At 39.7% G+C, this 25,023-nt stretch overlaps 2 protein-coding genes across 2 annotated transcripts in view; both read right to left on the bottom strand.

Annotated features, from left to right (window-relative positions):
* Positions 1-17,818, bottom strand: part of TUBGCP6 (tubulin gamma complex component 6) — a 40,172-nt gene extending 22,354 nt beyond the window's left edge. Inside the window, exons 1-20 of the mRNA XM_077179036.1 lie at positions 17,458-17,818; positions 16,966-17,039; positions 15,987-16,121; positions 15,577-15,673; positions 14,832-14,929; positions 14,651-14,755; positions 14,385-14,453; positions 13,709-13,835; positions 13,148-13,213; positions 12,736-12,795; positions 12,270-12,359; positions 10,910-11,016; positions 9,259-9,326; positions 8,518-8,785; positions 7,802-7,892; positions 6,373-6,458; positions 5,834-5,887; positions 5,128-5,212; positions 4,507-4,692; positions 2,583-2,742 (exon numbers count right to left, since the gene is read on the bottom strand). Of these exons, the coding sequence (XP_077035151.1) occupies positions 2,583-2,742; positions 4,507-4,692; positions 5,128-5,212; positions 5,834-5,887; positions 6,373-6,458; positions 7,802-7,892; positions 8,518-8,785; positions 9,259-9,326; positions 10,910-11,016; positions 12,270-12,359; positions 12,736-12,795; positions 13,148-13,213; positions 13,709-13,835; positions 14,385-14,453; positions 14,651-14,755; positions 14,832-14,929; positions 15,577-15,673; positions 15,987-16,121; positions 16,966-17,030 (2,017 nt within the window). The 5' untranslated portion in view covers positions 17,031-17,039; positions 17,458-17,818. The remainder of the gene's footprint in view (positions 1-2,582; positions 2,743-4,506; positions 4,693-5,127; positions 5,213-5,833; positions 5,888-6,372; positions 6,459-7,801; positions 7,893-8,517; positions 8,786-9,258; positions 9,327-10,909; positions 11,017-12,269; positions 12,360-12,735; positions 12,796-13,147; positions 13,214-13,708; positions 13,836-14,384; positions 14,454-14,650; positions 14,756-14,831; positions 14,930-15,576; positions 15,674-15,986; positions 16,122-16,965; positions 17,040-17,457) is intronic.
* Positions 17,819-18,907: 1,089 nt separating this feature from the next.
* On the bottom strand, positions 18,908-22,410 carry LOC129120034 (secreted frizzled-related protein 2-like). Its single transcript, XM_054632306.2, has 4 exons — positions 22,124-22,410; positions 21,430-21,599; positions 20,499-20,591; positions 18,908-19,456 (listed from the first exon to the last, which is right to left on the bottom strand). Exons 1-4 carry the CDS (start codon positions 22,408-22,410, stop codon positions 19,146-19,148), a joined length of 861 nt encoding a protein of 286 aa, XP_054488281.2. The 3' UTR covers positions 18,908-19,145.
* Between the last annotated feature and the right edge of the window lie 2,613 nt (positions 22,411-25,023).

The raw sequence follows: 25,023 nt of genomic DNA, 5'->3' as shown, positions 1-25,023 counted from the left end.
GCTTTAACTTGAACTGAGACAGCCCAAAGGAAAAGAGAACTGGCCTCCCACACATTTAGGACACGAGCTATAAAAAACCCACTTTAACTTTTATCACCAGTACAGTGATGGTGCAGGAAGCTTAATTCCAGATGCCAAATTTTTCTCGGCAGACTGAAATAAAAGAGGGAAGATTGTCCAGATCTAATCCGGGATTCCTGCGGGAACACCTCTACCTTTCTCCCGGAGGCATCCATCACCTCCCTCCCCTCACGGTGCCTGCAGCCGCGGCCGGACGTGGGCAAGCCGCGGGCGGCGATGGTGACCGGGGGCGGCCGCACGGCTGGGCCGGAGGGCACCCGCCATCCGTGGGGCACTCCGGAGCGCCCACCCAGGAGAGGCGGAGAGTCGGGGAGTCGGGGTGTCCTCCTCCCCGGAGGAGCTGCCGGTGGCGGGGCTCATCCTGAGCATCCAGCCGGGCCCCCCCCCGAACCCCCCACCGCCGGCAGCGCCCCATGGAGCTGCCCCTGCCCTTCCCGCCCCTCGGCCGCCGCCCGGGCCGTACCTGCAGCGCTCCCCGGGCAGCGGGAGCGGGACGGAGCCGCCGCCTCCTCCTCCTCCCGCCGCCGCCGCCGACGTCACCCGAGCGCGACCGGGCCCGCCCCGCTGCCGGCCCGCCCGCCCCGCCCCGGCGGCCGAGGGAGCCCGCGGGGCCGCCCCTCAGGCCCGGGCTCTGCTCTGGCGCCTCAGATCGCGGTAGGGAAACGCAGGTTGGAGCGTTCGTGAATTTAAACCATTCCTGCAATTCTCACCCTGCACTGCCGCGACTCCGCTGACAAACACATAACAACACCCGAGTGCCAGAAAGCAGTGAGCCACGCTGGGCCCGAGCGGCGGCAGCCTCATTCATATAGCATTAACCGTCTTTGCAAACAAATAGACCAACAGTACACTGTTCCCCCTCTTAATTCATGTTTTAATAAAGGCTTCGAAGAATACATATCAAAATGCAACATTAATGTGATTCAAACACTACAAATTCCATTGAACAAAGGCAGGGAAAGGGGAAAGAGCTGAAAGAGCTGAGCTATTACTCAGAAAATGTTTTTATCATCGAAAACGCTACATTACAAAAAAAAAAAAAAAAGGGAGGAGGAGGCGTTTAGGCGAGACAGTGCGAGAGGGGAGAATGGCAGAATCTCCTGTCAGGAAACAAGTTTCCTGTTAGGAAAAATGCTGAAGCTAAAGTTTGGCCATTGGCCAGTTTACAATTTAAATACCTTTTTGGACCTCAAAGGTCAGTTCAAAGAAACTCTAAACTGAAACAGAACATCTTAATGCTTTTCAGCTCTTCTTTGTGAAAAATCTTTCACATAGCTTTCATTTTCTTTTGAAAGAGATTTTAATTTCAAAACGGTCAAGGATGGGTATCATTTCCTCTCCAGCAATATCTGAAAACCAAAACAAATGAGAAGGGATGCACTCTGAACAGTTAAAAAAGACAGCTGCAAAGACAGATTTACTTATTCTGCATGATATAAAGTGGAACCCAGTAGGAACACCAGTATAAACATCATTTGAAGTGCCTGAAATCAAAAGATCAAATTATTGAAGTCAATAACAAAAAAGTACTCTTGAAAATGATCCCTAAATCATACCTGGAATACTACAAAACAAGGCATATCATGGCTATTGCCTTGGGATGTTTGTTTAATTTTGAGAATTTACATGATTTGGCCCTTAGGCTATGACTAAGTCTCTGGAGATTTGGAGTTCTTATTTGTTATACTGAGAATTTATGCTTGAAAAGAGGGCAGAGTGAAGTCCTCATATTTTCCTTTTCTTCTTCTTTGTAAAATGATTCTGAAGTGAAATCAATTTCTGGAAGTCCCATCCTTCACTGAAAAGAACAGCAGTAAGAAAACCAGTTATTAACCAAGCTCATACCACAATTCCTGACCCCACAAGAATATTTTTTATTGGAACAAGACCCCTGGTATTGGGCATTTCTTCTGAAAGAGAGAATGACATTTTCTTTTAGAGATGCCCACCTGGATAACTGTTTGGGTTTTTTTTTTTTTGAAAAACAGAAGTCCTTCAGCAAAAAAATATTTCTAGACAAGTATGCTTGAAAACATACATACCTGCCTGGCCTGATTCCTCTACAAATGCAGTGCCTGATCTTCAGCTCTTTGTAACTGTACTTGCAGCATGACTAATCATTATTGAGTTATTCGTGGACAAGTTAAACATTTAAAAATATCATCTGGTTTGGCACTATATTCAGAAAACACATCAGCAATCAGAGCCAGGGCACATCTTGTTACCCATTCTTTAAGCAAATACTTTGGTAATTTCATTCCAAAATTTTGGAGCAACAGGATTCTAAGTCCCAAGGGTACAGTTGCTATGCTATGAAATGTCGTGCTTTCCAGCTCAAGTGGCAGAATTAGAAGCATTCAGGGTTTCACCATTAGAAACATTCAGAGTTTCACATTAGATCAGTCTGGTCCCACTGACATACAGGACTCAGCTGTATTTATATATCATCTTTTCAGAAATTTACAGTATATAAGAGTTAAAGATAAAATCAGCCAACTTACCTGAACACTGAAGCATTTTCCATTCCTTCTGAAACTGGTCTCTTAATGCTTTTATTTTATTTACTTTTTCTTGGGTAGGAGGTACATAAATTCCAAAGGGAGGTGTAGAAGCACCCACTAATGCTTTGGCTACACTTTGCATTAAACTTATCTCTGTGTCCTAATTAGGAAGAAAAAATAACCCTATGAACCAAGCTCTCTTTGCTTCAGTGATACATGAAATATTCTAAAACAGGCTTCTATAATTCAATTGCTAGCATTAGTAGCAAGAATGAACAACCTCCCCTTTTCAGATAAAAATGTGTTCAAATGGAGGTTTTTTCCTGAAAAATGTAAATTAATCTTCATCTGTTGTAAAACTTGTTTCTTTCAAATGGAGAAATAATCTCACTTTTCCATTTATGACTGGAAAGAAATAATGCTGGGTTAAGGACAGAAAAAATGCTGGGTTAAGGGGAGCATGGAGCTTGCTTACTTCATTGCCTCATTTACTTTCTGCAAATGGAAAATAGTAATGTATTTTGCTTATTCCAGAAATTTACTCTTTTTGACTTCTCACAGTCTAAATCAGTATCATTTCCTTGCAGAAATTGGATTTGAAATGTTGATGCTATATGAAGAGTAATTTGGAAGACTGTAACACTATTTTGTTTTTAAGAGATAAATGCATTTTTTCAAATACTCTAAAAAGCGATGCACATGCATTAGAAAAATCATGATCCTGTCATGGAACTACCTGCAGAGTACCAATATAAAAGTATCTATCCTTTTTTTAACATGTATGCCTAATATCTTTTTATTGTCTGAGTTTACACTTTAGAATATCAGTAATTCTCTCCATTTCATACTCCTAATTAGTAGTGTGTAAATACATTATTTTTGGATACTGCATATCAATGTACAAATTATTTTAGCTTAGCCAATTTATGTATCAGCATTGTAAATTAAAACAAACAACACTTGAGAAAACTACAGAATAAATTATGTCAAAAATCCACTTAATTGGAAGCTTAATGAATATCATGGGGAACAGATTAGAATAAGCATACATGAACAATTTTTGTTGTTTCTCACTGAAGAAGAACTAGAAGGCACAAAAGTAATCAAAAGTTACTGTTACATAGATCACACACAGAAACTGTGCTACAACCACAGGATGCCAGGAGAGGCCAAGAGTGGAAATTGAGTTCTTTATGTGATTAGACAAATTCATGGAAGATACACTCACTGACACTGATCACTGCTCTGGATACAGCCTCCAACTTCTAAATTCAAGCATCCTTAATGTGGTAGCATATGGAAAAAGCCTAGGAAAAGTCCCTAAATTTTCATTTTCTTTCCCATGCTCTCTACCTGAAACACAAAGCTGGGGTACTCTGGCCCTCAATTATGTATTATCCCAATTAAGTTCACTTGAAGGATATGTGCCCTTCTGATTTGTGTTCTGCAGGCTGGAACTTGTGTGTGACAAAGCACAGCACCCAGGAGAGGAGAGGAAATTTATGACCAGGAAATGTCATAAATGTGCTTTCAATCACATTTGATGGAAAGGGGCCAGTTGATTTAACAGACAGGAAGTGTCTCTTTCCAGGAGAAAAGTGAGCAGTGGATCCCAGATAAAAATGGAAGTTGTGGCAAACTGACAGAACATCTATGGTCCACACACATAACCATGGGTTATGCCTTCCATTCATGCCTCATCTTCTCCACTGCAGGCTGCAGCAACTGCCTACAGCTCGGTGTGCAACTGCGCCTTGTCTTGTTCTCAGGACAGACAGAACCCTGGGCAGTTTGTGCTGTGAGTTCAGGGGTACCAAAGAGAGCATAAATACAGCCAGTATTTTGTACTGGGAGGCTGGAAGCAGTTCATGCCAGCATCTCTGCCAGACAATTTGAAGTACCATGGCTTAGCACCACTTCTTACCTCAATCACAACAAAAACTCGAGACTCAGCCAACCCTCGTAGTAAAGCAACAAGCAGAGAAATCCCACTTATTCCAAGGTTCCTGTTTGGTCCAACAGCTATTACTGTTAGGTTTGGTTGATAACTATATGCTACAGGAAGAATGAATCCAAGCACAGCAGAAAAGAAATCATTTCCTCCAGCATCCTTTAACAACAACAACGAATTGGTTAGCACAAATATAAAGCCCCAAATTTCTAGATATAAAACAAAACAGAAAGGTGACTCTCATAAACCTTTTGATTGGTCTAGGAAACAAGATATTGATCTATTTTCCCAGCAATTTTTATATTAAACATGCAAGATTATCCATCTTTTCCTTTCTTTGCAGTGTATCTTTGCCTTGCAAAGATGAACTGCAGTAACTATGGAAGGTTTCCTCAAACCTATGCATTCTAATACACTCTAAAACTCTGAGAAGGAGTAGTAACCTGTCAAGGGCAAAAAAAGGAAAAATTTCAAAGCTCCAAAGTGGAGTAAGGGGTGTAATTCTCAATGTAATTTTATAAATTTCTAAATATATTCTGTTATTTCTGTTAACAAAATTATTCTCCTATGTTGTTCCTAGAAAGTGAATCTTACCTCTTTCCAGTTTAGAGAAATATAGTGTTTGCAGCTGGTCTTTCTAGACTGTTCTTTCTCACAGATGTTTATGACAAGCATTTTTCTGTAAACAAAAATCCCACTTGAGTATTTAACCAATTATTTCCCAATGGGATAAAAACAGGATATTTTCTTTCAGCATTCTTTAAATACTAATTTATAAAACAGGAGCAAATAACTATTTGCATTAGTACATTCTGAAATGTAAACAATTAAAACTGAAATCCTTTTCATGGTATTTTTAAAAAGATGATTAAAGACTATTGGCAAATTACTTTCAAGAAAAAGGGGAGGTAGAAAAAATTATATGTAAGTAAAGAAGACTTTCAATAAGGAACTGTGCATCAGCAATATGTGCCTCCTGAAGTTATAGGGGAGATAGGTCTCCTATTTAATTAACAATTGCTTGATTTATTACGTTGTATTTTCAATAACAATCTTAATTTCAATAAATACAGAAGTATTATACTTCAAACCTACCACAAATGCATGAAATAGCATTTAGAGACAATAATTTCTCTTTGAAGATGTATTTGGGGATGTTTTGTATTATGTCTCGAGCTAAGCTTCATAAATGTCAGCTCATGACTGGTTCCTTAGTGCAGATTTCATCACACATATAAACACCTATGAACATTCAGAAAACCCTTGGTACTGTGCCCCCTAATATCAAGGAAGGCCTCACCCATCTTCTGTGGTTGGTATCATCTGCATGTCTCCAACAAATACACAAAGCACTCTGCAGGAAACAAAAATTTGCATATATTTACAACTGATTTTTTTTTTTCAGTTAGTGCGATTTGTATAAAACTTTGTGTGTAGATTAGAAGCATTAAAAAAAACGTATACTTAATTTGGCCCATTAAGAGTAGAAATAAAACACATTCAGAGCAGCTCAAGGGAACCTCATTTCCTTCATCAAATACTGGGGAGGAAAAACAAAAATCAAGAAATTGTCCCCAGGTCAAAGCCAATTGAAATCTGACAAAGGAAGTGTAGGCTAGCACAGCCATCATCCTTGCAAATATTTTGCCTTCGGAAAGGCAAAAGCTTGTTGCTGGTGTACACACTGTTACCTGGATTACATGTTGAAAATGCTATGCATGTGGGCATGCTATTTATTTTAAAATCAAAGTTTCACAGGCAATTTGTCACATTTGCCACATTTAGTATTTGATTTTAACATGTTGTCAAAGGGCTCTAAATGCAAACATACAAATTCACCTTTGAAATCCAAAACGAACAGAATGTCTTAGTGCAACAGCAGCAGAAAGAGCAGCTGTGGGTGATGCTGCAATTCCATTACACACCTACAAAATAAATTTTTCATTCAGAATCCATGCTGCAAAAGATCATGTCATTTTTTAAGTGTAACAGCTATAGTAATTATTTTCTACAGAAAGGCCATATTTGATTATTATACTGCACTATTATTTCAAAAATATGGTACTATAGCAGAAGGCAATTGTAAAAATAACTTTTCCAGAGGAAGGATATGTTTACTGGGTCTCTAGAATAGTCTGCAAACTGTGCAGAAAAATACACCCTATGAAAAGAAGGTTGTTCCTGAATATTTTGACTCTTCCTTTAACCTAGGCAAGCTATTCTTTTCTGGAAAATACAATTGCCACAATACTCAGTCAACCCTTGAGTGTTCATTTGTGGTGTGTGCTTTGAACTGTACATAAAAGCTAAGCAAAAAGATATGTTTCCCCCTCATTCCTCCTCTTTGTCAGCACAAAAAGTTAACTTACACCTGCAACTCATTAGAAGTTCTACTTCTTTTTACCGGTAGCCATTTCTTAAAATCTATTTATAGGCTGTCCTGGAGCTGTGTGCAGTTTATAATGTCAGAAATTTGTCCCCGGGATCTTCACATGTGACTTCCAAGAGCAAGATATCTTGGAAGAAAGAGGCCCTTGTGGTAGTTACTCTTCCTTGTAGGTCTGGTACCTTAAAGAGAGCTTTTCATTCAAAGGAAGAGAGACTTATTATGATGCAATATTTTAAACTCGTTTCCAGTTCTTCTTCTCTGCTCATCCAAGTTTTTACACATAAATATGAAGATGTGCCCTCTAAGCCTGCCCTCTCTTAATTCCTGACCCTGCAAGAATCAAAAGATTGAACTAGAATTACTCGGTTCAGATTCAGAGCATTCAGCAGAGCTGTTGAAAACACCAGTAAAGATGTATGAGTGTGCATGCACATGTAAGTCAAAATTTACTATGTAAACTTTGCACATTAAGACATGAAAAATATTGGCATTTCTTCAGATTTCTACTGTCCCTTACTGGTGCTTGATACAGCAACCTCTGCACCCCTTAACTGGATGACTTAATAATGCCTGTCTCCCCCGTGAGTCTGAGAGCAGTGAGTAGGCTCTTAGGGACTCATTCTGTGACTACCTACAGAAAGTCTGGACAATGAGTTGCCCAGAGATGATTAGAAAGATGGATTGGGGTTAACAGCTATCCCTAAATAGTCCTTTTCTCATCTTGCATGCCCATTCTCATAGCCAAACACATTGTAGCTGAGATTAGTGGACTTGGGAGATAAATAGTAACTAGTGTCTGGGTAACGATATAGTAGAAGCAAAAAATCAGAGGAATCCCACTCCATCCCCACCCCCAAGACCAAGGCAGTATCTTATTACCTCCTTCTTAAGTATTTTATCTAGGATCACAAATGTACTGCCAAGAGAGAGCAAAGTTTTGTCTTCTTTCACAAGGTCTGCATAAAAGCCACTGTAAAATAAATTACATTAAGAAAAACTAGGTTAGAGGCAATACTGTCTGCAAAGGGAACACTGATAAGGTGCTTTGCAGTTAGTGTAAATGAAGTACATTTTGTATAGGTGCTACACTTTGATTCTCAGAAACCTGCTCTAGCAGGAAGATGACAACACTGGTGCCTGACAGTCTTCATCTCCCTAAAACTCTCTCCATTCTGCACTGGAAAGAAAACAAAAATGTCTGATGCTATTCAGGAAACAGAATTCTCTCTAAATTAGAGAAAGACAAGACCAAACATTGCATTTCTCAAATCAGAGCAGTTTGGTATTTTTTCCAGCTAGAAGTGAGTATAGAGCTTTAAGACAGCTTCCTACCAAAATCTCTTTCTAAATTAATACATTCACATTAGCTGTCCTATGTCTATTGAAAGAGTTATAGAGAAAAAGTATTCTGATTATTTAAAGGATTTCAGGTTATGAGTGCTATACAACACAAATGTCTGTTTATAAAGGAAGAAATTCTGACTGTAACTGAGTAGACTAAGGCCAAAAAGATGACCATGGCAGGCACAGAGCTAGATGACAATCTGTACAGAGACCTCTCATCCTCTGTGGAAAATAAAATAAACAGGACCAACCTGACAAGAGCTTTTATTTCTGTTTCATCCATTTCCTTCACCAGCTGAACATGTTCAGGAAGAAAATGTTCTGAACCTTCAGAGCCAGTTGTTGCTGTTTTGATGGGAGGCACTGGAAATAGAATATTTTTCATGTGCAATTCCAAAAACTTTTCTACTTTGACAGTGTTGTTGTTAGTTATCTGAGATTCATCTTCTGTGGAGGGATTTGAATTAGCCTTCTTTAGTAAGTGTGATTTGGTGCTCAAATTTTGTAAAAATGATGTATCTAGAGGAAAAGAAAGATGGGTTTCACAGATATTAGCTACTAAGCAATGTATCAATATTTGGATATATTTATTCACAAATAGAATACATCAGTTTCATAGTATGCATATTTACTCCCATGCACTAGCTACAATGTTACCTGACACAGATGTTATTTCTTCAGTGCTACTACATTTGTTTTCATCTAGTGAAAGGTCATATATTGTAATGAAGCTTATGCCCCTATTTTTGACAAAGAAAACAGCAAACTCAAACAAAGATATCAAAGTGCTACTTTTTGGCATGACGTTTGCCAGCTTCAGAGAGTTTTTGTTCAGACCAGCTGAAGACATGACCTCAAATGAAGCCCCATACTGCTTCATCAGTCACTTGATGAATAACTGCTTGTTAGTCCACTGGTATTAATTTTAATAATTTTAAATTTCTGTATAAATCCATTTATCAATAATATTTGCTTGAATGAAGAGAAACTACCTTCATAAGCCAACCATTTCCAGTAGGGTTTATGTGCTGCTCTCACATTTTGAATAGATTCAACAGCACTAAAAAATAAACCAGATTAACAGTATTAGCAATAATGAAAATCATAAGAGGAATCATAACTTACTTCAACAAAATATCAAAACCAAAAAATCCAACTGAAAATGAGCAAACTTTGATTTCTTCCAAGAATCTAAAACAGAACAAAAGTCGATAGGCACATTGCCTGCAAAGATTAGAGAGTCAAAAAAGAATAGTGAAGACCACATACAGCATGTACACACATTTATACATTGAGTGAAATCCCAACCCTGCTGTTGGAGGAAGCACACCTGTATGAGTTCAGGAAAAATTTGTCCTATCAATGTCTTGCCAAGAGATTTTGTCTGCACAATGTAAAGATTTAATGAGACTGACTCAAAAGCAAGACAATCTGTTCAGGAACTAAGTAAATCACATACCCGGCTATTCTTCGTGTCTCCTTTCTATTATCACTGGTACTTGCAGCACTATGGGCAAATGGTCCCATTGCATCAGCTATCATACAAACACAATTCAGGTTGTGTTAAATTCAGAAGAAATTCCATTTAGTTGCAGATTACTTGTGAGGTGTTCAGCAGCTGGGCTGATATGTTGGATAAGTATGCAATCAACTCTCTATTGACACAGGATGACAGCAATGTGAGATACCACAACTGGTAGAGAAGAAAAAGAGGGCACAGAGGGGTTATGGGATGTGCTAGGAGCAAAATAGGCAGTTTTGCTCCATCAGTTTACCAAATGAAACTCAGCCCACAATCTGTATATATCCACACTGCTTTCCTGACTGATCCAAGCTCTGAGTTTTAACTAACACAGCCAACTGGGAGGTGCTGCCGTTAAAGGGCATGAGGAGCATTTCTGCTAGGAAAAGCACAGGACAGCTACTGAGCTGGGATAAAGATGGAGGACATGGAGATGTGGAGGAGATAATGCAAACAGGTAGAGAGAAAGACACTCTTTACATGTGGGACTGACTCAGGCCCAAGGTTCAGAATGCTTTACTAGGTCATATTCCACCACTCTACACACACAGTCTTAGCGTCTCTAAAAAGAATTTAGACTTGAAATTTAAGGTACAGCTCTACATAGTCAACTGCTTTTGTACCCCAGAGCTCAATGCTCCAAATTCCAGAAACACAAGAATTCATCAAGACTGGCTTGCATAGCCTCAACTCTCAGTGATGACAGAAAGGTTTGCCCCAGCTATTGCTGTACTGCAGTGACTGAAGTGGCTCTGGGGTCTGAAGCACCAACCCTTGCAGTTGCACACCTTCCCAAATACTGGCTGTAGATAACTGGTATTACCTTGATTACAGCAGGATTATCTCAGCCTCGAGTCAGGTGGATTTCTATAGGATAACAAGGCCTAAGGATAAAATGGCTTAAAGTTTTAAGCTATAAGATCTCACAACTTGAAGTAATTTCAGGAACAAAAGTATATAAAACTGTACCTTGAATGACTTTTTAAAAATGCAAGTTATCCAAAGCAGAAAATAATATATTATAAACTACCATATTAAAACTTTACTTCAGCAAAATGATCAAAGCATGCATGTCTTTAGTCTCTTTAAAAAACACATTCTAAAATTCTTTATATGCTTACCTTAGACAAGGTGCCATTTCTCCAGTTATTTGAGGTACAGGATCTCCAAGCAAAGTTTTTACAGTCATACACACTGATTCACCCAATGATTTCAAGTGGTATCCACCCTAAAAAGTATTTTGTGTCAACTAAGGGACAAGTACTTTTAATATCTCTCTGAATTTCTCTGAAAACAGAGAAAATAAACTATCCCTTTGAAATGTATCTGTATTTACAGAAACAGAAGATGACATGCAAGTGTATCTAAGTCAATGATTTTTCAATATGAAAACAGTAACTTAGTGGCCACCTGCTGAACTTCACTGGCATCCCATGATTGAACTCACTTCATCATAGTTCAAGTAACTTCAGAAATCAGTCATTTGCCATAAAAATGCATGCCTTCTCCATTTCCATCTACAACATGCCATCTCCAACAGTCCTTGTGGAAGATTCCTTAGAAGGCAAATGCTATCACTGTCCTCTAAAATGACTCTACAAGAGAAATCTCCCACAGCTGGCACTTTTAAGACATGGTTGCCGAATAGTTTGGCAGAATCTGGAGAACAAGATGGATTTAAGACTGGTAGGTGACATGCAGGAAGCCATCTATCACCTATAAAGCAGTCACACCATCTGTGGTAGTTCTGAATGCTTACTTGCACTTCAGCTAATAGACAAAAATATCTATAATAACCTGCTACAGAGAAGGATGATGGAAGAAGGGTCATGCAAAACAAAAGGTCGTGTGAATCAATTAATATACAGTTCACTCTTGAAGTCCCTGTTGGCAGCAATATTTCCACACATTTATTTACTTGAAAAGCCACTATTTTTCTAATATGCAGCAGAAATAAGGAGTTGAAGTCTAGATTTCAAAAGGAGAAAACATTTTAATTGTTTAAAAGAAGAATAAAAAAGAGCTCCTATAGAGCCTGCATACAGTCATTAAATCAAAAAAGAGGGGATTTTCTAAGTGTTCCATTACTAAGTAAGAGTATATTTATGTTAAAGGTTTTATAAAATCTCCTGGAGTAAGATACACTTGTAAAAACATTGGTAATACAGCCTATTCACTAAATACATTTTAATGAGCTTGGGACTGTCAAGAGCAATAGACTAATCACTGTTCACAAGAACTGAACAGATTTGTGGAAGATATGTTTTTTTTTAATGATAAGCATATGGCTCCTTTGTTTCAAAAATCTGTAGTGTAAGAGCACTGTCAAATCTTAGGCATTTTTGCATTCCTGGTACTCAAAAGAATGAAAAAAATAAGAAATTATTTTGTTAAGAAGCTTTGCCTCCTAGCTTCTAGTTTGCCCTAAATGGCTCTAATACAAAGACCTGTCCCCTGGGAGTACATTTCAAAAGTCTTTACCTCTAGGATGACACACAGCTTTCCATTAGCTAACTGCATCAGGAAATGGGTAAGGTGGGCAAAAACCTCAGGAGTGGCATTCATCTGACCCTAAACCAAAGAAAAAATTTTAAGAGATGACACCTTGATTCAAAAACACTGGTAAAAAACCCAAACAAACAATCTGACATAGCCAAGTCTGAGATGGAATACCAGAACACTTGCCTCTCATTATATCAAACAGAATGCTGAACCAACTGCATTTAAGGAGGTGAAAAAAAACCAACACAGTAATTACACATATGGGATAATCTGTCTTTAGATGTCTTGTTGTAATATTTAATGAACAAAGGTCACCCTAAAGATTCAAGCATGTATTTTTAGCTTGATCAATGTGAATTTCACTTAGCAATCACAGGATTAAAACAGCAGGAATATTTTCCTAATAGATTCAAGACTGACAACACGAAGACCACAAGTTACTTACTTCAGGGTCACCAATTCCAGAATCATATCCAGAGGAGACAATAACCAGATCAGGATCAAACTGTTATAAAAGAGAGACAGTTGCAGCACATCTTTAGGTCCTATTTTCAATTGTAGGGATTACAACTGTACCATGATCAGCAGCTATTTCAATTTGAACACAAGTAAGGATTCTCCTTGAATACATTACCCTTTTACACTATTTTTGTATGTGCTGGGGAAGTTGCAGAAGATTGTGTTGAATATTTAAAAGCTAAAATGCTATAAATACTATTCAGTTGATCAGGGCAACATCACACCAGCAGAATAAATTTATTAACTGTGCTACTGGCAATTACTGCATTTCTGTAAAATATTCAATGGTACCTGCTTTAGAAACACTCAGGAAGTGCTCTTTGGCACTAAAAAAATACCTCAAAAGCCATTGGAAGCAACACATGGAAAAACGCAGCAAGATAATCTGAATTTCCCATCCCAACCTGAAAAATATGAGAAACACAGGGCATGTTTTCCAGTTGGAATAATAAATTTTCTAAGGTTCATCAAGACTGTAGGGAAAGATGGGAGAAGTTGAGGATAGATAGGAAAGATGAGGGAATCTTATGAAGTACAGTAAAAAATCCTCTATTTAAGTAAAGTGCATAAATATCGACCATTTTTAATCTTAATGAGCTTCAGTCCTCTGCTAAACAAGGATGGATGATACTGTCTCCTGAAACACTTTTTGATTTGATGGCTAGGCAAGATATTAAAGTAAAAATGAGTGTGTAAATTCTTCTCTCCCTTTTATTTTTCAAACATTATCACATTCTGAGCCATATTTTCCCAGCAGACCTTCCCCTGACAGGAAGGATATACACTCTGTAAGACATTGGCTAAGCAAGTGAAGCAGTGCACTTACTCACAAAGTGTTACACAAAGGATGAGATACAAAACTATTGCACTTGCTTTGCTGTGCTGTAAACAATATTTACCTTATTCCAAGGCAAATTTATGTTAAAACCTTTTCCTTTTCCCAGACCAACAGCATCATAATCAGATTCTTTCAGTGATGGCCAGAATTCTTGATGTTCATAGCGATGCCAAGAAAAGTACAAAACACTGAAAATAAAAAAAAAAACAAAACCCAATTTGACAAAAAGATTGAGGAAATGACTTTATATCTTGATCCTGATGACTGCATGGCCTGAAAGCAAGAAAATAAAACTATCCTATCCTTTCTCCTTAGTTTTCTCAAAGGATTTAGACTGTGAAAATTGGTAGAGTAGGTCCTATGCCAAAATTAACCTAAAAATTACTTATGTCACTTTTCAAAAAAAAAAAAAAAAACCTCACATATTTTATCCAACTACCACTTGAAGACTTTGACTGAGAGATTCATGAAGAGATAACAGATGTACTACCTGAGTAGTGGAAAATCGAGGCAATCATATTGCTTATTTTATTTGTTATTCTTAAAGTAAAAAATTTACATTTTATTTTGATTTAGATATTTACTTCTATTTTGTAACAAATGAAAAACAGAGACTAAAATAGCAAGGCTAATGTCTCACAAGATTCTAGTTTTAAAAGTTTAAGAAATCTTACTCTCCAGAAAGGCAAGCAATCTTTAAACAGCTGACATTAAAGAAGAAAAAAAATCCTTCAAACCTGGGATCTTCTTCAAATATATATTGAGTTCCTTGCCCGTGGTGCACATCCCAGTCAACAATTAGGATTCTGTACAGATCAGTAAAATAAAACATTCAGAGGAAGAGCCTCAGCATCTTAATCTACAGAAGGTGTAAATGAAAAACGTTTTTCTGAACCAAAAGGAACATGACACCCAGAAAGCTCTAGACATTAATCTAAACTAGTACAACGTCAAACCCTTGTTTACACATTAAAAGCTTCTCTAGAGTCAAGCAAGCACTTACCTCTGCAGACCATATTTCACTTTTGCATATTCTGCTGCAATAGCCACGTTGTTGAACAAACAGAACCCATTAGCTGCATTTCTCTGGCTGTGGTGACCTGGAGGTCTGAAGTAAAATTTTATAAATTATTCACAACAGAAGAGGTTTTGCTAAATGAAATCTTCCTCAGGTATTTTCTTACCTGACTAACGCCATTCCATTGCGCACCTTCCCTGTCATCACAGCGTCCACCAGCTGCAAAGCTGCTCCTACTGCTAGCCTGGCACAGTGGTAAGTGCTCTGAGAAGGAGAAACTCATCAGCTTAAACAAGGCACCCATGAGTGCTTTAGCATCCCAACAGCAAACTGTCCTGACACCATTCTACCCCACTGAAGCTATACAAAGATAGCTGAAACAGAACTTTACAACACAGGCTCCAGTGTGCTTTCCCCTGTGATTACCAGTGATCACCAGAATCTTTATAAGGATGCTCTCTGTGGAGCAGTCAAAAATGTGAGATAGATGTATTGAGTGGAATAACATGGCATCTTTGAAAACAAGGAATGAAACCCTGCAGAAACATAGCACAGAAGACTTCATCTCCATTTCATGGAACAACATTTAAGAGCAATTGTTACCAAAATGTGATTTGCAGGCCACTAATGGTCTACAGTGACATTAAGTGACAAAACTAGAGCTAAAATTTGAGTAGTGCATTATACTGGTGTGATACAATTACAAAATAGACAACAGGACACTTGAGCAATTTAAATTGCAGCATTATACTAAAATAGAAACAGAAAATGACAGTATCATAAATAAATGTGAGACTACATCAGTAGCAAAAAAGTATTTTTAATCTTCCCCTCCTTAGAAAAATGCCACTCAGGTGCAGTAAGACAAATAGTTGTAACTCCCAAGAGAGGAAGCAGTTTAACTTACACACCGGATGAAAGAAAAAAGCATCGTAATTTTCAGAGACCCTTTTCAGCTCCTCCTCATTCATTGTCTGAGTGCTTTTTGCCACTTCCAAGTGCTCTAAACTGCAGGGGAGAGAGATTAACACAACACCTAAGTAAGCAGCTATAAACATTTTTTAGAAGTTTACTTGTATTCCTATGTATAAATCAGCATTCATTGCTTAAGACTCCACAGAGTGAGAATGTAGATTTAGTGGAATAGCAGATTCATAATTCAGCACCTATGCCATACTCAACATTGTGACACATTTTCCATTGAAATTAATGGAGGCCACTGCATTTTGGAACAGTCTTTTCAAATGGATTAAAATACAATCTGGAGGTATGAGATCTGCTGTTTCATTGGATTAATCTGAATGAAAGTTAAGTTTCAGACCTGTGAACCAACAGGATCTCCTCCTCGCTTCCTTCTCTGATGGGCACATGGACACACCTTTCCACAAGATGGTAACTCCTAAGCTGCTCATAGGAGGATGAAAGTCTTTCTGGCACTTCAATATCACAAATGGGACTAAAAATAAACAATAATTACATTACTGTAATACTATACCAGCACAGGTAAATAATACACTTCATAAAGCCTAGCTTTTAACTCCCCATTTTAAGAAAATTCATTACCCTCAAAGAGAGATACATGAGAGTAAAAATGGAAAAAAAATCTTAAAGTATTTTCTCTTTCAGAACTGAGTCAGAAATTGATTCTAAAATATGTAAGCAAAAATGAATCTTAAAAAAACCCCAAACAAACAATACAATAGCATCATTTTTTGCTTCTTCTCTCACTGGTAAAAAGTTGCAATGCTTAACTACAGACACAGGAATGCTGCAATTAAAAGCTGTAGGTTACAATGAAGGTGAATAGAGGAGAAGCAGGTGTGGGAGAGAAGACAACAATGGATTGTACTCTGAGCACTGCAAAGGAATTCCTCTAATTTATGAAAATTTAAGTAATATACGAATTTCTAACTGAATGTAATTGACATGTTTCAGCTGAGTGAGTACATCTGCGCACTTTTCCAAGGTCAATGATACTTTAATTTTATAAACAATTTAATTAGCTTAAAACACATTATTTAGGGGGCTACTCAGACACCTCATCCTAACAACTCTTGTTCAGGCCTCCCAGACTGGATGCCTCCAGTTTCTCAAATCCAGTTTCAGATTAGAGTATCTAGATACAAGCCGTGAATGAGATATTTTTTTTCCTCTTGGAGGAAAGACTTTCTTTTTACTCGGAAATGACAGGAAGTACTACCAGGTACTTCCTATTACATTTACAAAACATGCCTTTATTTAGTACTGCTCTCACGAGTTCTAATAAGAATCCATTAATAAAAACAACAGCAGTGACTTACTCATTCCAAAGCAGTTTGTGAGTGGTCATCTCCTCATCATAAATCAGCGCTGTTCCTGAAGCCATTGCTACAACCTAGCAGAACAAAAACACCAGGACACATATTTCACAGCAGACCTAACTTAAACCAGTTGCTATCACAGTAGATAGTGAGAATATAAGCACAGAGCATACCTGCTTGTATGAACCACTTACTATTACACTAGATAGTGACAATATAAGTACAGAGCATACCTGCTTGCATGACAGCTTTGTACTTTAAACTTTGTACTTACAGAACGAAATCAAAGGGTAACATTAAAGACTCAGATTCTGACAAAAGTGCACCCACCGAAACTGGGTGCGGGCAGGCAGGACTCACAATGACCGAGTGCTCCAGAGCCGGGCGCTGCCACTCGCGCTGCAGGGGCTCACCCGGCTCCCCGAACCCCCGTGCGAGCAGCGGAGGCTCCGAGCCCAGGCCGCCTCCTCCCTCCGTGGCACCCAGACTTACCTGTGCGGCCGGCCGAACAGCGCGGGGGACAGCTGCAGCTACAGAGCCACGAAGTAGGAACAACAGGATTTCATACACCGCGGCACAACAGTTACAGGGGTCTGTCTGGTTTAGAACTCCATCGGTCTCTCACAAACCCCAGAGAGACGCTGAAGAGAGGCAAAGAAGCCGACGGGCAGAGAGTGGATGCGAGCGCGCTGCTGCCGGCCGCGGGGCCGCGTACCCTGGGCCGCCGCTCGCCTCCCGCGCAGCCCGGCAGCCCCTCACGGAACCAGCCCGGCCCCGCAGCCTCCCACGGAACCAGCCCGGCCCCGCGCCCGGCCGACGCCTTCCGAGGCCGGGGAGAGCGGGGAGGGCGGGGAGGCGGCGCGTCCCGGGCCTGGCTGTGGGCGTGCCGAGCGCCGCCCCGGCCCGGCCCGCCGGGAGCGCGGCTTGAGGCGCGGTTCCAGCGGCGCTGCGGAGCTCCGGGCAGTGCAACCGCTCCAGGGGTTTTAGCGTGGAACTGACCCAAGAGCGAAACACCCCCCCAGCCCCGGGCTGTGTGGCATCCTCTGGCATAATGAAAAATAAAGTAAGAGCCGGGACCAAAGGGGCGACTGCTCCATTTCCGCAGAGTGGGCCCGGGCGCTGATGCCTCTCCTGCCCGTCCGAGGCGGGCCGTCTTTCATTACTGACCGCCTTTTGTATTGGTTTCTTTTCCTCGCTTTTTTCCCAGTTCATGGTAGAAAGTGATGGAACAGCTGTCGTCACATTCAATAACTTGATACAAACCTGCACTTTTGGGGAATGTATCCGAACCCCAGATCATTACAGGTGCGAATTTTAAAAATCTACTGCCCATAAGCCTTCCCCTTATTTGTTTCAAGAAAGTATAGTAATAGACACTGTATTATTGAAATAGTTTCTAATTTATGCATTACCACCTGTTACTGTGTTTATTATACACATTTATAAAACTAAAGTCAAGTTCTGTCCATCTTCATGTAGTCTTTAAATTCAGTGTATTGCACTGACCATGAGGATGCCAATCATGTGCCTACTGTAATTTTTTTTTAATGTTTTGATTCCATTAGTTCCCTGCAGATCATTTGGAGAACGGGTAAATTTTATACATTAACTTTTGTAATGTGTTTGAAAATGAAAAGGGACTTTTCAGTAGCAGGGATCTGATTTATGGCACCCAGTAACCAAATTTTCTTGCGACTGGGGCCAAACATACCGGGTTAATTATTCTTCTCCTTATTCCACTCTGATTCCGGCGAAAGCGACCAGCAGAGGGCTGCCTCCTTTCAAAGTACGCCAACGGGAGACAATGAGGCAGATTCATGACACGTTAGGCAAGGGAAAGTTTAGGTAACTGGAGAAAATGGTAGAGCAAGTGGTATAGACAAATACATTGAAAGCAGCTGGATTTGAAACTGGTTTATGCTGGGTTTTTCCCATATTACAAATGTTTTAATCATAACTTAAAGAAACATTTTTCCATAGCTGTCCAAGTTCCACCAGGACAAGAGTAGCTGTAACACTACCAAAAGGAAACCTGATAACAAATGTGGTTTGAGTTCAACTTACAATACCATTTAAAAGGAAATGAAAGCTTTATTTTCAACTTATAATACATTCCTATTTACAAGATAGGTTTGGCATGAGAAATATAATCATCTTTTTACAAATAATATGATAAATATTTACAAGCATTTATGTTGTCTCCACTTCTGAGTGGCCAAAGTCAGCTGGGAGTCCTTCCTCTGCCAGCGATAAACCTGTTTTACCAAAATGATGCCCTCTTCAATGTTCCCCACAAGGAGATACACCATGGGACGGTGGGTGGGACTCATCCTCTCTATACATTTTTCATTAATTAGCAGCCACTGTTGTATCATACTCTGGGTTTCGTAGGGCAACAGTGAGCCCTGGGTAATGAATTCCACCTGGCATTCAATGTTATACTCTTGGTCCTCAAATGCTGTTCTCTTCTTGGACAGCTTTACTTTCACTGCTATGGAAAAAGGAAAAGGAAGTGCAAGTCAGACCATTTCTCAAGTGCAATAGAAAACAGTACCAGTGAAAACAGGAAAATTTCTTAAGAATATGTTCATAATTTATGTTGACAGAGTATGGTGAAGCCTTTTCCAGCTAAAGTTTAAAACATTTTTGAAAAATAAATTTTATGTAGTAAAGGGTTTTTTTCCATTGAATTATGTGACTAGGAAAAAATATTTTCACAAGTGTAATTTATTTTTACCATCACCATGTTATGTCAAACATCAAGTAATTACATATTGTAAGCTGTTGGTCTTATTCTTGTATGACAAAACTGCCCAGCAACTGCTCAAGCAATTTTCCTGAAACTCGTCCATGTGTGGAACCCCTAGGCAAAAATGGCTTCCTGATACCACCCTTTTAGATATTCCCTTTTCATTAGAGGCACTACCTATCCCACTTGACTCCATCAACACTTTTTAGCATGACATTTGTCTGTATTTCTTGATCTAATGCCAACCAAAGTTGCTGAAAGTCCTTGCACTGCCATCAAAGACTTCCCAGGAAGTCTCTAGGGCAAACTCCACTCATCACTCCAACAAGACAACAGGAGGTAAGAATTCCTTCTACTGATATGATTTTCTGAGTCTCCTTCTCAGTAAGTGAGGTATCACAAGAAAACTCATTCACAAAAGTAGCAAAGATACACCATATACTGGTAAAACACTAACGCTTTACTTTCTGCTTAAGTGCTAATAAAAGGCAAACTTGCTTATTTGGCTGCTTTTGACAGAAATATTTTCCATAAAGCATAGACCAGAACAGCTATTTGGCTGGAAACCAGATCATTGATAAATCTTTCATGCACAATAAATCCTCCTTATATTTAGATTAGAAATAACTTATTCTGAAAATCAACCTAAAGCTAAATTAGCAGCCAAACGCTTAATCCTTTGAAATCCCTGCAGAAACTGTCACTAATTGTAATCCTACTTTTAAAGCGTTTGGAAGAAGAGTTGTTAGTCTCTCTAACAGCAGGTACATTAGCAAGGACTTACCAAAGTTACTGTCACAGAAAACTTCAAGAACTCTTTTGTGTGTAAAGAATTCCTCCACTGCTGGGCAAGTCTGGCAGGTAGGCTTTGGTAGGACTGATAAGAAATTAAAAAGTCTCATTGTTATCTTTTAGAATAATTAGTTGTAATTTTCTGCTGCCAAAGCTGAGAGCCCACTGTTTAACCACAGAAATGACAGAGAAAATACACATCAAATACAGGGCCAGTGATAATAGGTAAAAAGTCAACAGACTTCTCTGAAAACAAGGCTGGAGATGAAAAGGAGTTTCATTTTCCATGCTCATTCAGCCCTTGTTCTGACTGACAAGATCAATTATCAGCAACAAATAAGGTAACAAATACAGTATAATTTTTAACACAACTGCAGTGGGTGGTAAGGGGTTAGATGGCTGATTCTGTCAGTCCCTCTGGGATCAGCTGCACTAAGCCTGTGAATATACATGAATTTGGGTGTGCTAGCAGCAACTTAACCGTACTCTTTTCCATTGAGTTAGTAAATGTGAGTGCATTTGAAGATTTGAACATTTATGCCAAGATAACTCATGCTTCTTTAAGGAAAATCAGATAAAATCATCCCAATTTTCCTAAGCTAACCTGAGAACCAGTTTGTTGTACACATAAAAGCATCTGTGATAAGGGCCATAGATAAGTCTGTAATGAGCAATTCCAGCGTGGTGTGCTCTGTGTATGGCAGTGCCCAGAGCTGTGCAGGGTGGCGGTGCCTTCCTCCACAGCACAGCCCTGGGGCTCGCTGCAGTTCGCAGTGCCAGCGGTGGCACCCTGCCCATCGACACGGACCCTGGAGCAGGACAGCCACGCCTGGCTGCAGTGACAGAACACAGAGCGTCTGTCCCGGGAACAGCGTCCCAGGAACGCGGGGCACGGCCACCCTCCCCTCAGCGTCCCGAGCTACCTTTGTGCAGGTGTTGATAGTCCTTGGAGAGAGGTGCCAGGCACGTGTCCTCGTCGCCAGGGAAGCGGTCGCAGTCCAGGCTGGCCGGCCAGGGCTGCCCCTGGCACAGGAGCACGGGGGCGCAGCTGGCACGGACAGCAGCACACATGCTCCTGCAGGGATGGATGAACCTGTGTGCGAGCAACACCAGGCTGAGGCAGCGCAGGGGTAACAGAAACTATTGCAACAGCGATTCCCGGGCAAAGTACAGCATCCTTGCTGACATTTAACATCCTTCAGTAATAATATCATTCCAGAAGCAGCAGCTGTGAAAATTATGTAAGCAGTCTGTGTGTGGACTGAGCTTACAATATTTAGTTATGATTTTAAAAATGCATTTATGACAACCTGAGAAAAGCTTCAGTATAAACCTGATTCTATTCACTGTAGGTGCTAAATGAATAAGAATAAAGTTCAGCTATAACAAAATAATACATCATATCCTTTGCCAATACCATTCATATTCCCAAGGCAAACTAAAATTGAAGTGGAACAAGTTTTCGGTACTTTTTTTTTTCTGATGTATACAAAAAAGCTAACAGAATTACTTCAGAAAAAGTAGAGATCACCTTTAGATTATGATAAACATTCATTTGATTTCATTCCTGTTCTGGCAAATAAAGGCTGGAGTTTTGTACTGTGCTGTGATACTTACGTATCTAAACAGATGGGTGCAAACAGGGAGCACAGGAACGTCCTCACGTGAGGGTGACAGTCTGTGTTTACAAGGTGCTGCCAGGTGCTGGATTTTTGGATAACTTCTGACATGCTTGTGTGTCCCATCAGGTTGGGAAGTCTCATTTCAGAGTATCCAATCTTGTGGCACATGCCCATCTCCTTGGGTATCACTACGCATTTCGTGGATAATCCAATGTCCAAGGCTGTTGCCACCCTTAGGAAACCATTCACGGCAAAAACAAGTATTTCTGCAGTCAATAACATCTTCCAGTGACTCCTGGGCTGCTGAACAGGGAGCTGTCAAACCACTCAAGTGCAGAGGCATGCTGAAAACCTTGTGGCTTATATATCCCAAGAGCTTAATGAACTCTTGGTTATCAACTGCTTATCAAATCACTCGAGACAAGACCAGGTCTTATTGCCTAATCAAGGGATTGTTGTGACAGCCAGGGAGGTGGAGAAAAAGTATAGATGTATGTTCCCCAAGGACACTGATTTGGAAGAGCCTTTCTCACATCCCACGGTGTCAGTGGCTGCAGCATGCTAGGTAGCATATTAAACTTTGACACCTGGAAGGCTCACTGTGCTTTCAAAAACAAATTAAGAGATCCCCCAGAAAAAGGGTTGGGCAGACATGCTGTCTCCTGGGGCTTCTGTGTCTCCTTTGTTTTCAGACATTGCTGACATGACAGAAAAAAACAGCCCAGATTGACTTATCAAGTGAAAATGTTTTGCTTGTGCTAATGGCCCATGTCTCTTCCACAGTTTTACAATGTAGAAGAGGCACTTTCTTTTGTCAAGCACTGTAAAAGAGACAGACATCTGCCATTAACCAAGTATTTTGACTGGAAATTTGGATTACTATTCTGTGACATGCTAAAGGCCTCGACTGCTCTTAATTTTAATAGACACCTAAAAATATAGAATTGAATTTGTAGCACTGTTGTGGCTATCAGTATTTATTCAGGAAAAAAAGCAGTTACACATTTTTATTATTTTGAATGAAGCTGTCTACATTTAAAAATGCTCAAATAATGCAGGATTTAAACTATTTATTAATAAATTGTAAGTTATGGGTGTTTATTTTTATTTCCACACCTGGTTACATGATTTATTAGCAGAAATGTTTAGCTATTAATAATTTGTAGGTGGATCTACTGTAAAATATCTGTCTTGGATATTAGGCTAAAATAAGTATATTCATAATAGCGTATCATCTAGAATTACTGATGCTTGATTGAAATACATTTCTTCAGAAACTATAGCTTTTTGTGCTTATACTGAGATGTAGCACACTTAGACAATGCATCACACATAATTTACATGGTTATAATTAAAGGTTAGGTTACTAATCCTAGCACCTTTGAAACCAAAGACAACCCCCTACTGATTCCTCCTTAGCTGCCTTCTTTACTCTGAACTACTAGTAAAATTACAGTAGCTGTTTAAATAAGTAGAAAAAAAAGACAGCATGCAAGGTCTCAGGAACTAAAAATGTATTTAACACAACTGTCAGTTTTTCTTCTCATGCTTTGTTGCCATATGGTGTTTTTTTTCCCAGCAAATGTGGGTTCTCTGTATCCCTTACCTCACCTCAAGGCAGAGGAACTGAATACCTAACCAGGCTGACTTAGGCCTGATGACAGCTTCCCTTTGACAGGTGCTCCATGTATTTCTTGGGAAGTTAGAGCCTGCAGTAAGAGTCCCATCCTTGCTAAATCTATGCAGGTATGTCTGCAGGGCACAGCTTCACACAGCTCCTCCTGCTCCCATTTTGCAGTGAACGACTTCACAAAGTTGTTTAACCCGAGGAGAGGCAGGTCTAGGCTGAGCCAACTGCACAGGCCTTTGTCCTGTAATTTTATTAAAGTAATCAAATTCCTCTTTGTGTCCAATGATATTCTTTTGTAATACTTCTCTCGTCTGTTTGCTATCTGAAAGCAGGTGGCAAGATCCCCGATGAAAGAAGCATGTGGAGCATGGTATGACATGCAGATTTCTAAATGGTATGAAACATAAAGTAAGAAAGAGTATTTGGTCTCTCAATTATTTAGATGTTTTTCTCTGTGTTTTTTTCAGGGACTGTCTCACAACCTACAAGAAAGCCTGATTCATCTTAAAACCTGACCCAGCATTGTTTCTTGCCAGGCTTCCCAGGGAGGAGGTCATTTATGAGCCCTGTGGAGCTGTGCTTTAAAGTATCTTTTAGTCTCTTAAAGGCATCCAACTATCTTTTGATGTTCTGCTTTTGGAGAGCTGACTTTTGGTAGAGTCAAGGGCTGAAGAATTGTCACCAGTTTCAAGAGAAAAACGTGCCTAAATGCTTTTGATGGATGCCCATGACAGTACTGGGTCCAAGGGTGGCATGAAGCAAGATCATTATCCATAATTCAGTAATTTTGGATAGCCATCTTCTGTCAGGAACCATTTATGGGAGCTTGTGATTCTCTTCTGGAAGTGTCTTGGTTCAGGTGGGTCAAATTTCTTACCCTGTACTATTTTCAGTGTCATAATTTATTAAGAAATTTACCAATTTAAGATCCTTTTCACTCCTGGGTCACTTTTAAGTAAGGGACAGTGCTTCAGTTCAGGCTCAATTATTTTCATGTTCTTCATGAGCAGATGAGCAGATGTTACCTTTGAACTTGGTTTGACAGGAAGCCTTTATAATTTTAATTTTAGCAGGAGTCTTGCAGAACAGTTATTAAAAGTGAGCATGCAGAGTATGTTGCCATTGGCTGGAGAGTGCTACAGGTCAGCAGATGTTGGCAGAAGCATGACCTGCAGCACCCATGTTACTGTGCCATAAATCATAAATTCTCCTTTTTTTTTTTTTTTTTTTTTGCAAACAGCTGCTCATTTCATGGGGAAAAAACC

This window comes from Agelaius phoeniceus, chromosome 5, assembly GCF_051311805.1.
Source record: "Agelaius phoeniceus isolate bAgePho1 chromosome 5, bAgePho1.hap1, whole genome shotgun sequence".
Classification (NCBI taxonomy): domain Eukaryota; kingdom Metazoa; phylum Chordata; class Aves; order Passeriformes; family Icteridae; genus Agelaius; species Agelaius phoeniceus.
Note: the sequence above shows the minus strand (reverse complement) of the source record. Positions and strands in the feature narration are given on the sequence as shown.

Excerpts from the sequence above, each read along its gene's own strand:
- LOC129120034 (XM_054632306.2), bottom strand. The coding sequence starts at position 22,410 with ATGTTATTGACTGCAGAAATACTTGTTTTTGCCGTGAATGGTTTCCTA. Across the intron at positions 21,600-22,123 it reads GCACCCATCTGTTTAGATAC|GTTCATCCATCCCTGCAGGA; the intron begins GTAAGTATCACA and ends GCTCGCACACAG. Across the intron at positions 19,457-20,498 it reads TTTCTGTGACAGTAACTTTG|CAGTGAAAGTAAAGCTGTCC; the intron begins GTAAGTCCTTGC and ends CTTTTTCCATAG.